This window comes from Typopeltis vanoorti, chromosome 16, assembly GCF_054136105.1.
Source record: "Typopeltis vanoorti isolate ZY-2024b chromosome 16, IOZ_Tvanoo_1.0, whole genome shotgun sequence".
Lineage (NCBI taxonomy): Eukaryota > Metazoa > Arthropoda > Arachnida > Uropygi > Thelyphonidae > Typopeltis > Typopeltis vanoorti.
The window spans coordinates 78,052,314-78,066,665 of record NC_143564.1 but is presented as its reverse complement, the minus strand read 5'-3'; the positions used below and the strand labels follow the sequence as shown (position 1 = coordinate 78,066,665).

The 14,352-nt window shown below is 35.4% G+C and overlaps 1 protein-coding gene across 1 annotated transcript in view; it reads right to left on the bottom strand.

Annotated features, from left to right (window-relative positions):
- Positions 1 to 14,352, bottom strand: part of epsilonCOP (coatomer subunit epsilon) — a 145,905-nt gene that overhangs the window by 23,086 nt on the left and 108,467 nt on the right. The window contains exon 8 of the mRNA XM_090406607.1: positions 2,489 to 2,557. Coding sequence (XP_090262733.1) covers positions 2,489 to 2,557 — 69 coding nt within the window. The remainder of the gene's footprint in view (positions 1 to 2,488; positions 2,558 to 14,352) is intronic.

Sequence of the window (14,352 nt, the reverse complement as noted above, 5' to 3'; positions counted from 1 at the left end):
TCTGCATTAATAATTTAACCTTGGTATATTTCTAGGTCTGACTCCCACTGACGAGACCTCAATAAAGGTCAAAACTGGTCTGGGTAGTGACCCTTCCTGCAATGCACAGCAATATATAGGTCCAAAAAGAAGTGTGGTTTGCATCAAGGGATAATGAGGGAATTGATGTGACAACAGCATCTATATACAAGTAGGCTAGTCATGAAGATACTTCACATACAAAACATTATTGCTTATGCTTGGGAAAATAATTAAACAAGAACCTGGCAAGTATAATTTACTTAGTAAGCAAGTGAAAAATCTTTTTACTATGTTTAATCACAGGGCTTGTCTGTTTGCTTGTGGAGGAGAAAAAGGAATCTTATTACCACTGTAATAAGTTTACTAATTCAACTTCAGTTGAAACACAGTATATAAAAGTTCCTTGCATCATCGATGGAACATGAATCAAGTCTTTACAAACTAAAAGCAAATGTTGCAATACTCTCACAAGTATAGTTACTTGTTACAGTAGTTATTTTGAATAAAAATGACTGCCTAAAACTTTCTAGATTTTGGGAGGTTATAGTGTCTAATACTCACCATTCATGTGTTCCTTAATTCGTAATTAATTTGCTGTTTATATTTAAAAATAATTTAATTAAATTATTTTATTGTAATTTATTTTGTATATCTATTAATGCAGATCAAGCTTATCTCCTGCAACCAATAATGCACATACTATCAAATGAATTCTTGAGCCCTTTTTTGTGTTTTTCTTGTAATTGTATTGACAATGGCTATGAAACGTAGCCAAAAATTTTACAAATAAAGTCATTTAAATCAACATAAGCAATTCTGTTATTAATATGTTATGATCAACAGTTAAAAGCTCTTGCTTTTGATTAATTTTCACTGTGTTCATAGACTTTCAGCATTACAATGATAATGGCATATAAATTTCTATCACATTATACTACCACAACAAATAAAGCAAATATATAGTTAATTTATATGCTATATTTCTCAAATATTATTATTCTGATGGCAATAAATATTCACATGTTTATTTAGTATGCTCGCCAATATGTATAATTTTAGCTGTATACATGTGCTGATCTCTTTATAATTAATACATATTATTAATAATTAAATTATTCAATAAATAGTGGAATATACTGCATAAATAAAAAAAGTAATTCTGAATTCTCAGAACAAGGAAGCAATAGTTTTTTTAGGCATCAGTAATCACATTACTTCAGCTGGAGAGAGAATTAATATGGGACTGTGAAACTTGTAAGATGCTGTTTATTTGTTTAGTACTACACAAGGCAAACTAAGACTACAAATCATATGTAATATACCAGTCAAATGCATGTGTGAGAGCCTCTAAAGATCAGTCAGTTTTGATGAAGCCCTAAGGTTGGAAAGACCTGGGTTTGAATTCTATCTAGGATGGAGAAAAGCTTCATCATGGCTTTCCAACTGAAGATAAGTTAGCTGGTCGCATACGAGGTAGCAGGATTTTTTTTTTTTCCCAAAATGCAAACAGGGCCAAGGAAATATACACAATTCACACAGAGAAATATATATTTAGAGATATGACTAATCATCTTATCCCAAAATTATACAAAAGCCACAATCTGGAAACACACTGGGCCATAAAGGCATGTAAATACTGCATATTATTATTATTAAATGCATGTATTTGACTGATTAGTCTTTTTTTTTGGTGGGGGAAGAGTAAAATTCCAAATTTTGGAGAGAAAATCACTGCTGCCTGGTTATGAGACCAGCTAATATACCTTCTGTTGAAAAGGGGTATACAAAAGTTTCTCATATTATAGATAGGATTTGAACTAGTCTTTCCAACCAACAGCATTCTAAGTATGTTACAGAGGTACATGTTGTAGAATGTACTAAGGTCTACAACACTCTTACTGAATCATTATGTCACAGAACTGTTTCCAATTTACAATTATTTGTTACTATATAACTGCTTGGAAGAAGTATTCTTCCAAGCAGTTATATAGTATCACATTAGCGTGTAATGGAAAACAGAAACAAGTATGAATTTTTTAATGATATATGTTTAATACTAAACTACCTTTATATGAGAATGAACAGTATCCATAAAATTCACTGATTCATAAAAGATAGCAATTAAATGTTCACATGAATATTTATGCTTTTTTATTAAAAAATTCAATCCCTAAGTTCTTACCAACTTTGGCAGTACATTTCACTGTTCTTCCAGCTCATGAATTTAAAAAATAAAAAAAAAATCCATGCCTTCTTGTTTCACAAATTTTCTGTACAACATTCATAAGTACTGTGATATGTTCTAGCTAAGAATGCATTCGCTCTTTCACTTTCTCTTAATTTTTTATCACTAGTACTAAAGAAATAAATCAAATATCTAAAGCACACAAACAGAAACAAGCAAGCAAACAAGAGCATATGAACATGCACAATGCAACAAATCCATTATATTAATAAGCAGGCATACCTCTGGTGGTTTCCCAAGATACTGTGATAAAACAATCATATTGATCAAGGTTTCGGCATTGCTAGGATCCTTTCATTTCAAAAAAACAAAATAAAAATATATAAATAAAAAAACTCATACAATTCACTTCTAAAACATATAACTCAAATAATCTTGGAAGAATTCTATTTAATTTGAAATTAGTTAATATATCTACTTAAAATGCTTTTAGTTTATTTAAACAAAAATAACAGGTTTTGGACTAGTTATTTGCAAAGTGAACTTCTTTGCAATCTGATAATTTCAATATTGTGAATATCTAATAATGAAGATAACAGTGGTGGTTTCCCAAGATTTTATAATCATGACACATATTTATATTTACAAATATGAACTTGAACAAGATATCTATAATTTAAAATATATATTTTTGACTTATCTTGTAATAAGAAATTATTTTTCCATCTCTTCCCCTAAAAGACCTGTGTAGCTCAGTGGAAGTGACGCTTGCATCCTCTTCTCAAGGCCACCTGAAGACAGACTTATAGTTCAAGTCTAGTTGCCGACTGGAGAAACTTTCTCTAAGCCTTTCTTCAACCGGTTTTTGAGTTAGTCAATCTCTGTCACAGGCAAGCAGATTTTTTCTCCCAGAAACTTGGGTTTTTTTGTCCCATAAACTCAAGAAAATCGACTGTAGAATCCACATTATTTCAAACAGTAACATATTCTGTTAGGGTTAGGTACCAAGAGATGGCAGCACTTGTTTGCTGGTCTCTTCACCAGTGGCCACGTCTTTCACTAATTAATCCTATAATTAGTGATAGACGTGGGCCAGCTATCTCTGATTGGCTATCGGTGGAGATTGCACTGCCCACTCATTCTCCAAAAGCTAGATAGGGTTTAAAGGCCTTGCCTACACCCTATAAAGGAATAAAAGGCATTAGTTTATTATTATTTCATTATTATTTATCTTTCTCCCCTTACATGTTAGACTCTATAGTCTGTCATAGCCAAGCAACTGTCTTCACAGAAACCAACTAATGCCAGGACAGAAACAATTTCACAGTCTATCTGTTCTATGTTATTTTTAGCAAGTTTGCAAAATGAAAAAAACTGAAGTCTCTAGAAGGAGAAAAATCTATTGACTGAGTCAGACTATAAAGACTATCAAATCCAAATTTAATGAACTTGAGTCATTTTTATTTAGAAACGAAGTATCAAAATTCTGTCATGTTGTACTATCATTTTATATTGTGGTACAACATGACAGAATTTTGATACTTCATTTCTAAATACAAATATAGTGCAAAGAAGACAGAAATATAAGATCTGATAATGTTGGAGTCTTGACAGGTAACAGATTGATTTGGAGGAAAATTGTAGATAGGAAATCAGTGGCGAAGTTTTTCATGTAATACCATCATATCCTGTACACCGCTTGAGGTACATGTCAGGAATTTGATGATGAATGAAGTAACAAAAGAAACAAGTAACTGTGAAATCAGAAATATAAAAAAAGGAAAAAATAAGAACACACACATATATTATATTAGTTACCTTGCAAATTACAAGAAATACTATTATAGTGGAGTGCTCACTATAACAAATTACCAAAAACCCTGCAGTGACGTCCCATAACATCAATGACTCTACAGGAAATTCCATACAACAAGCTTTCCATTATAACAAATTATTTGTTTGGTTTACCTTATATAAACAAACTTAAATGCTAGTTTGTAATCATCTTATGGTTTAAAGGAAAAAATATTAAACTGAGAGACAAAATTCACCATTAGTTTAATAATCAGATTCCAATATTTCATTGCTGACAAACACCATCAGAGTAAAACAAAGGACTAGCATAAAAATAATTTTGAAATCATAAATTCGTCTTTTCCTAACAATGAAAAAACGAATTTATAATTTCAAAATTATTTTTATCTTTCAACATAATCTCCCTTAAGACTAATACATTTATTCCAGCAATGCTCCAGCGTCATTATCCCGTCCCTGTAGTGGTTCTCGGTAATATCTGCAAAATACCCCTCTACAACTTTAATCACCTCTTGATTTGAAGAAAAACGCTGACCAGAGAGGAGAAGTCAGAGGGAGCCAAATCTGGGAAATAGGGTGGATGTTCCAACAATCATAGTGCAGATCCCTTAATTTTCCCCTTGCCAAAACACCTTTGTGGGCAGGTGCATTGTCCTGATGAAAGATGATTTTTTTCTTCTGCATACCGGGTCTTTTCTCACGAAATTTTTCATCTAGTCTGGTTAAAAGATCGGAATAATATTCCCCGGTTATTGTTTTACCCTTTTCAGGATAATTAATAAACAAAATGCCTTTAGCATCCCAAAACACTGATGCCATGACCTTTCCTGTTGATGGAACCGGCTTCTGTCCATTGTTTTGACTGCTGTTTGGATTCTGGTGTGTAATGGTGAATCCAAGTCTCATCCATAGTAATAAATCAAAGCACAAAATCAGTTTTATTCTTATTAAAACGCTCCAAGCACTGTTCAGAGATTTTCATGCGAGTGCATTTTCGATCTGCTGTGAGCAAGCATGGCACCCATCTTACACAAAGCTTTTTCATTTGTATTCTTCATGCAAAATATATCCTACACGTTCTTTTGATATGCCTATAGTCAGCAATTTCACGGACTTTGACTCGTCGGTCATCCAATACCATATTGTGCACTTGATCAATGATTTTTGGTGTTGTTACACTTTATGGACGTCCTCCACATGGATCATCTTCAAGGCTGGTACGGCCACGTTTAAACTCGAGTCCATTTCTTAATTGTGGAAAACGAAGGAGAAGAGTGCCCATTACTTTTATGAACTTAGAATGAATTTATTTTGGCATTAAACCTTCTTTTACAAAGAATTTTATAACCGCATGACTCAATTTTATCCATTTCAAGAGATACAAACAACACTTTTGCTTCAGACAGCTGTATAAAATAAACTACTTGATAGAATGACTTGCAATTTCACATGACAGATGTACTAACTTAGAAAAAAAAATCTTGCCAATAGTGTTGCCATCTATGGTCGAGTACAAGAACTTTTCAGACCACCCTCATAAGTTAATTGGAACACAGGGATGAAAGGGAGAAAAAAAAAAGGGGGGTGGGGTGAAGAGTACAATTATCAATCTGTCCTGAAACAGAGGCTATACACAAAACAAATGAATCGCAGCTGGTAAGGGACACTGCACCTCTGGAGAAATACAGGACTAGGCAGCTCTGAAATTTGAAATTCAGTTATATATATTATTACGGGCAACTCCAGGGAGTCCTTAGACTCATCGGGGGAGGCCCAAATCATGTTCATCACAACTATTCGACATTCACACAGTATCTATCATACCTTGCCTTAAACTCATTCACTGTCACAGCATCCACTACAGACCCTGGCAGCTTATTCCACTCATTCAGCACTCTAAAAGTAAAGAACCCAGCTCTAACACCCTTACTAACCACACTCTTGCCCAGCTTCCATGGATGCCCCCTAGTCCTCCCACCACCAGCCCTGTTCTCAAAAATATCTTCTCAATTAATCTTATAGAAACCCTTCAGTAATTTGAATGTCTCAATCATATCTCCCCTCTTCCGCCTATCAACCAATTTCTGCAATCCACAAATCCTCAACCTGTTCTCATATGGTTCATTCCACAAACCTGCTATCATCTTGGTCACTCGCCTCTGGATCCTCTCAACCTCCTCCCCATCAAGAAGAAACCTAGGTGACCAAATCTGGGCACAGTAGTCGAGATGGGGTCTTATCAAGGCTCGATACAGAGGAACAATAACATGCTTGTCTCTGCTCGTCAAAGTATTCTTCAGCAACCAAGTGATTTGATGAGCTGATTTGGCCACTTTTGCAATGTGCCCCCTAAACTTCAACTCCTTATCCACCAACACTCCTAAATCTCTCGCCTCATCAATTTCCTGGAGTACAGTTCCACCAATTTAGTAAACTGCTGCTAATCTTTTCACCCCAAAATGTATAACTTTACGTTTTGCCACATTAAATTGACATCCATTCAAATGTCACCACCTGGATGATATACTCTTGCAAAGTGCTCGCTCAGTAATTCCACTATATCAACTGATTCAGTTACCTCCCTACCCTCAGCATTTTTTAAAATCATTCTGCCATGAACATTTTCCTTTTGCTTGCAACATATTGAAAAAACTGTTTGGGATTCTCTTTAGCCTGCATGGCCAATATTCTTTCATAATCTGCTTTTGCTTTTCTTATCACCCTTGTAACCTTTCTGGCCTGAGCTTTATACTGTTCCTGCACCTGCAGGTCACCTTTCTCCTTAAATTCCCTCCACAAATGTTTCTTTTTTGCAGCTCACGCTTAATGGTGTTATTCATCCATTTAACCCCTACTTGATTTATTATTCGGACTCTTGGTATACAGTCAACCATTGTCTCCTGAAAACACTTCTTAACCACCTTCCATGCACTTTCAACATCCAGCCCTTGCAGTTTTACATGCCATGGCACTGAGCCTAGCACACTGCTAAGCTCGTTATACTTACCAGCCCGGTAATTCCACACGTACCCTGTCTAAATTATAAATTCCACTCCTTTAGCCACCTCCCAAGTCATGACCTTATGATCACTCTCACCAACTGGTGGCAACATGGTCATGTTCGTTATAGCCACATTCTCAGATGCGATTACTAGGTCAAGCACTCTCTGCCCCCTAGTATTTTCCATTACGTGCTGTCGCAGATAGTTGTCCCTTAATAACTGCATAAAATCCAATTCCTTCCTCCCATGTGCCCTCTCCTCCTTCCAGTCAATGTTACCATAATTGAAATCCCCCATAATAATTATCCTCCTTCCACTCATTTCTTCTATTTGCCTATGCATACTATCCCCACCATTTATTCCATCACCTGGTCTACAGCAGCACCCAATTGTATATTTTGTTCTGCTAGCCTCTATCTCACACCAAATAGCCTCAAATGTGCTCTTTTCTCTATCCTGCAGTTCAACTTCTATACTCCTTGGCTGCAACTCATCAGCTATCATCAATAACACTCCCCCCCCCCCATTTTTATTCTCCCTGTCACTCCTGAACATGCTAAACCCATCACATTCAATCCCACTAGCTTTATAATATTCTGTCAGCCATGTTTCATTAATACCAACAACCTGTGGCCTGGAAGTGCCAACCAAGGCTACAAACTCCTCCTTCTTGTTCCTAATACTCCTGGCATTAGTGTACATGAATTGCAAAAGCCCGTTAGTCCCATCCCTACTTTGATGCCTTATACTAACTATCCCATTCTGATTTGTTGTCCTTCATACTCGCTCGGGCATATTATGCTCATTCATGCACTCAACTGCCTCCCTAAAGTCTGCATATCTACTCACCCCCCCCCCTAATAAATCTAGTTTCTCTGAGTCTGTACATCCACTTCCACTTCATTCATCAACACTTTTTCAAGCCTCCGTACACCAAATCCATTCAAATGTAAACCATCCATCTTATATAAATCCTTTCGTCCATCAAACTCACTCCACATATCCACAAATTCACACCACTCTCCATGCATAACCCGTGCATAAAGTCATTGGCAATTATGGCCCTCCTTCTAAACAAACACTTCACTGTCATACCGCAGAAAAATACTCACCATCCTAACTCTCTCACTCTTCTCTTTTGCTACCTCTAGTAATTCCCTCACATCCACTATCATTTCCATTTTGTCTTCTTTCAAATCATTTGTTCCTGCCACGACTATCATTTCTTTCACCCTCTGTTTTTGCACCCTAATAGACTCGCTGACGTCCTTAATGTTCGCACCCAGTTGGTACGATTTTTTCAAACTCTCAACTATCACACCTCTTAATAACGAATCTCCGTACAGCACTCACTCCTTCATTTTGTTTACGTTTACTAACATTCTCTTATTTTTCGTATCAGACTTTCGCCATTTATTAGTTGGTACGTTCAGTACACATTTTTGCATGCGCTCCAGCTGCCGCTTTGCTCTATGTATTGCTCCACTCAACCGTGCAATCTCACTACTTGCATCTATCTCACCATTTTCATTATCATTTAAATCATCCATTCGTTCTGTATTTTTACCTTCAATAACAATTTCAACGTCGCTCGTACACCTATCTGGTACTACCTCGCAATTTCTTACCCACATCACTATTTTCTATATTCTGACTTTTTTTTAACGATATCACTCTCGACACCTGAAACACGCTTTAGATCCTCATTCTCCTTACACTTCATATATATATATATATATATATATATATATATATATATATATGTCCACGCGGTTAGCCTAGTGGCTATGCGCTTCGCAACCATATGCCTGGGGAAGGAGTGTCCTAGGTTCGATTCCCGTCAGTAACGTGAGGAGCTGAAGGATCTTCCTCAGCCATAGCCAAGTTAGCCAGTCTTGGGCGTGGACAGAAGGGTTTTTTCCTCGGTTTATTCTGGGGTTTTTCATCCTGCAAAGCAGGCAAACTGGCCTTGAAAACTTAACACTACAGCCCATAGGATATACTGGGGCATAGGGCTGACCACCTTATCCTGTAAATGGATTGAGGTCCGATGATCAATGGACCCCCGCCACCACAAGGTAAAAGAGGGTAAAAGGAAGATGATATATTTTTTCCTAAAAGGTAAAAGAGGGTATGAAGATGAGATGAGATATATAAAATGGTATCCAGAAATTTCACTGAAAACAATTTATTGAAAGAGAAAAAAAAAAAAGGCAATTTATCGAAAAATCAATTAATTGAATAAACCATAAATCAAAAGACAATTCATCTAACAAGTTAATCAAAAAAGCAATTAATTGAAAGGCAAGTAACCAAAAACAATTTATCGAAAACCAACAATTCATTGAAAAATTACAATTCTCAAAACTACACATCACCGAATGAACAGTTCATCGAAAAATTAATTGTAAGATGTTAATTGAAGTGTATTTATCAAAAATAAGTGTAGATTTTTTTGGATTAACTTGTGACGCAACTGAAGCTTAGCATGATATCCCCTTTACATATATGTTAGATGTGTGTGTGGGGGGGGGGGGGTAATTTTTTTTTTTGAGAGAGAGATATTCCTTTCAGTAGTATATGCGTTTCGTGTATTTTACACAATTCTGGAAAAGATTATGTAAAAATTCTTTATATAGACATGGATACAACTTCGTGCCTAAGTGGAAGAGGTTCCAAATCGAAATTATCCTGGTGAGAGGGCTCCTCCAAATTTTCTTTATCCACTCCATTGTTGTACAGTTCCTCACAGTATTCTTAAAAAAAAAATAATAATAATAAAATAAAAAAAAAAAAAAAACGTTTTTTTAAAGTGATTTTTTTATTGGAGGGGGGGGGATAGGGGTGCCAACTAAAGTTTTGCACACAGGTGCCGGACACTACTGACGTGCTACTGGGTATAGGAGTGCCAGCTAAAGTTTTTCACACAGGTGCCGGACACTACTAGCGTGCCCCTGGATTACATAGAGAAGTCAGAAGAGCCATCAAGCAGGACAAGGAAAAGTTCTATACTAATAAATGTGAAGAGATAAAGTTCCATATGAGGAGGCACAATTATAAAAAGATGTTTTATTTAGTTTGCGATCTAAAGCACAAGTTTAAGCCTAAATTGAATGTCTTCAAAGACAAGAATGGAGCATTACTAACAGAAGAATTGGAAATTAAATTTAAAAAAAAAGTATTCTTTCCATCTGTTTTTTTATTTTTTTTATTTTTTTAATTTCCAATTCTTCTGTTAGTAATGCTCCATTCTTGTCTTTGAAGACATTCAATTTAGGCTTAAACTTGTGCTTTAGATCGCAAACTAAATAAAACATCTTTTTATAATTGTGCCTCCTCATATGGAACTTTATCTCTTCACATTTATTAGTATAGAACTTTTCCTTGTCCTGCTTAATGGCTCTTCTGACTTCTCTATGTAATCCAGGGGCACGCTAGTAGTGTCCGGCACCTGTGTGAAAAACTTTAGCTGGCACCCCTATACCCAGTAGCACGTCAGTAGTGTCCGGCACCTGTGTGCAAAACTTTAGTTGGCATCCCTATCCCTCACCCCTCCAATAAAAAAATCACTTTAAAAAAACGTTTTTTTTTTTTTTTTTTTTTTTTTTTAGTATTTCCTCTTCTCTGGCGTCTTTACTATCCTGGCACCTGTGTGCATTGCACACATTGCACATATGGCTGGCATGCCCCTGATGTAATCTCATATTCTCAGCCCCTCTGTCTCTGTTTTTCCAACCACCTTATTTTGATTAGTTCCCATGTTTAATACGGTATCCATGGGTGGTCTTCTTATTGAATTGGAAAAGAATTTCCAATTCTTCTGTTAGTAATGCTCCATTCTTGTCTTCGAATACATTCAATTTGGGCTTAAACTTGTGCTTTAGATCACGAACTAAATAAAACATCTTTATATAATCGTGCCTCCTCATCTGGAACTCTATCTTGTCACATTTATTAGTATAGAACTTTTCCTTGTCCTGCTTGATGGCTCTTCTGACATCTCTATGTAATCTCTTATATTCCCAGTCCTTGTGTCTGTTTTTCCAACCACCTTCTTTTGATTAGTTCCCATGTTTAATATGACATCCATGGGTGGTCTTCTTATTGAGCCGAGATACTTGTTGGCTATATCCTGTATTATCATCCTGACTCCTTCCCAAAACATTTCTGGTGAGTTCTCCTCATTGGTCTTGAAAAAATCATCCAGCTAAGTCTATGTTTTTTCTGTGAATTCACTAGGAATTACTCTAACATCCAATCTAGTGGGATGTGCCTGACTTGGAAAATTTCACAGCCTTAGTCTTACTTTGGCTCTTACTAGCTGATGGTCTGTACCACATCTGCTCCAGGACAAGTATGCATATCAGAAATGCTAGTCTTCCACTGCTGGAGAGAGCCAGGATGCAATCAATCTGGTGCCTTGACCTATTAAGGTTAGATATCCAAGTATAGGACTGACGTGGGTGTTTTTGGAAGCAGGCATTGGTAATAACTAATGGTTGGTGGGATAGCAATGCTACATTACTGGGGAATAATTATAGAACACCATGGTTTCCTATTGTCTTTCTTCTCCAATAAGTATTTCCTGTCTGTAAATGTGTTCACGGGACTGGTTTGCCTGTTTCCCAGAGGGAAAACCCTGCTATTTCTGTATGAGACCTGCTAACTTGCCTTCAGTAAAGAGGACTGAATAATTATTCGTGTCACAGACTGGATTCGAACCCAAGTCTTTCAACTAAAGGGCTTCATTTATAATGACTAGATTATGGAGGCTCCATTATTATCACTATTATTAGTAGTAATATTAGCACGTGACTGTCGCATGCACACACACACACACACACACCAGTTATATGGGATGAATTTAACTTAGATTTGGTATTTGAAATTTTTACAAAAACTTGTCAAACCATCCCATTTTTCAGTTCAACTATATTCGAGGTTATTACAAAGGTTATTACAACTATATTCGGGGTTATTACAAAGGGATAACATCTCAAAAATTATATATTACAATAACTCTCTGACTTAGTAGAATTTAAAGACATTGTCTGTACAAGAAGTTGTCTGAGTGGTTCAGTTTGTTCCAACTGGATCACTTTTATTATAACATTTTTGTAAAGATTTCTGAAATGATATTGGAATTCTGCTCTGACTGGATGAAATTTAATGAAATTTTATAGTTAAGATCTATATTTAAATTTGTCCGTTTTGATTTCAATCTGACCATTCTTGTAAAAATATTAGGTAGAACAAAATTTGTTATCTAGAGATAAATCACTATGAACACAATGAAGCAGTATCTACAGTTACAGAAAATTTGTTCTAAAATACAACAAAATTATAATGTTTCAATGACTAATTACAAATGTTGTCTATATCTTGAGTAATGTTAGATATTGTTACTGAACACTTAAACCAGGGGTGCAAGAAAGCATTCCTAGGAGTGCGAGCTAGAAAATATTCCAGCATATATGGACTAATTATTTAAATCACATTTGCTTTTTCCACAAGATGAAAAAAAGTTATGTGAACTAAATTATATTTAAGATATGATGTAATTTTTTCATGTAGTACTGTCATATCCTGTACACGGCAGGAATTTGATGATGATGATGATGATATAATCTTTCAACCCATACAGAATTATTCTATTTCACCAAGAACCATTAAATAAGTTATACATATTTATTTGTTACATTTTAAGAAATTAAAAATCACTATATTCAAAAAATATCCCCGAATGTACTGCCGCTCACAAACGTTCATGCACGCGCCCAAGCCGAATGCAAGGATACTTGCTGCGCATACACTTGCCATTGTCATGAGAAACGTTATTTCATTGTGTACAAACATCAACAATGTGGATCAAATGACAAATGAATGCTAATTTTTTGTTTTACCAGCAGTAATCAGTAAGTAAAGAACAACTGATTAAATTTTTTTCTCTCGAATTTTGAAAAGTTTAGTAAGAACTAAAATTAATTTTTGTTTACAAGTTATTTTATAATTTTCTTAAGGAACCATAGCCAAATGTGTAGTTAATATGTAAATATTAATTTATTATTTGTAGTAATCCTTACCATGTCAAAAAGATGACAATGGAAAGATGATTATGTTGCTTACGGATTTACTTGTGCAACAGAGAAAGATGGTACTCAAAGACCACAATGCATTTTATGTCGCAAAATATTTTCAAACTCCAATCTTAAATCGTCAAAGTTGTTAGAACATTTCAACAATCAGCATGGTGGTAAAGCTGCAGGACATACACTTAACATCTTGAAGTCTAAGAAGGCACGAATTGATAGCAGCGGTACCATTACAAAATTTGACTCTGTGGTAGTTCAGAAGCCTTTGCTAGAAGCTTATCAGGTGGCATATCTGTGTGTAAAGAAATAAAAAGCCTCATACAATAGATGAAGAACTGGTGAAACCATGTGCATTGGAAATTGCAAAAATTGTATTAGGTTCTAAAGCACATAAGAAAATTCAGCAAATTCCATTATCAAATGATGTGATTTGATTACGCATTCAAGACATCAGGATATTTTACTGCAAGTAGTACAAGATATTAAAACCAGTCCTCTGAAAGTGTATATTCAATTGGACGAGCCAACTGATGTTGATAATTGCAATAAGTTATTAGTATTTGTGCAATACATAAAGGAAATTTTGGAAGAATTTTTAATTTTGTGATCAACTGGAACTGACAGCAAAAGGAATTGATGTTTTTAATTGCATTAAAAACTTTTTCTTGAAACATCAAATACCAAAGGATGTGATTAGCTCAATATGTACTGATGGCCTGCGATAGGCAATAATTCCGGATTCGCATTCAAAAATATTTTGTATCAAAAAAGAAGTACTGCAAGTTACAATAACACACTGCATGTTGCACTGCCATGCACTTGCATCAAAAACTTTGCCAGAGATCTTTAAAAAATATTTAGCTACAGTGGCAAATATAGTAAATTATATTCGAGGATGGGTGCTTAATCATCGTATCTTTCGTGCATTTTGTGAAGAAATCGGTGCTAACCATAGTGTACTTCTTTATCACACCGACATAAGATGGCTCTCCAAGGGATGTGTGCTTAGCAGGGTTTTTGAAATGCACGAGGAGATTATTCAGTTTCTTACTAACCAGAATTGTAATTTAGTTCAAGACTTTGAAAGAAGAGATGCAGTAATTCGATTGGCATACAAGGGTATGGCCCTGCAAGAGTATGGTAAAAACATAATATCTAGTGAAAAATTATTTGCTTTTATTGAAAAACTAAAAATTTGGATATGTCGAGTTGAAAATGGTAATTTTGCAAACTTTCC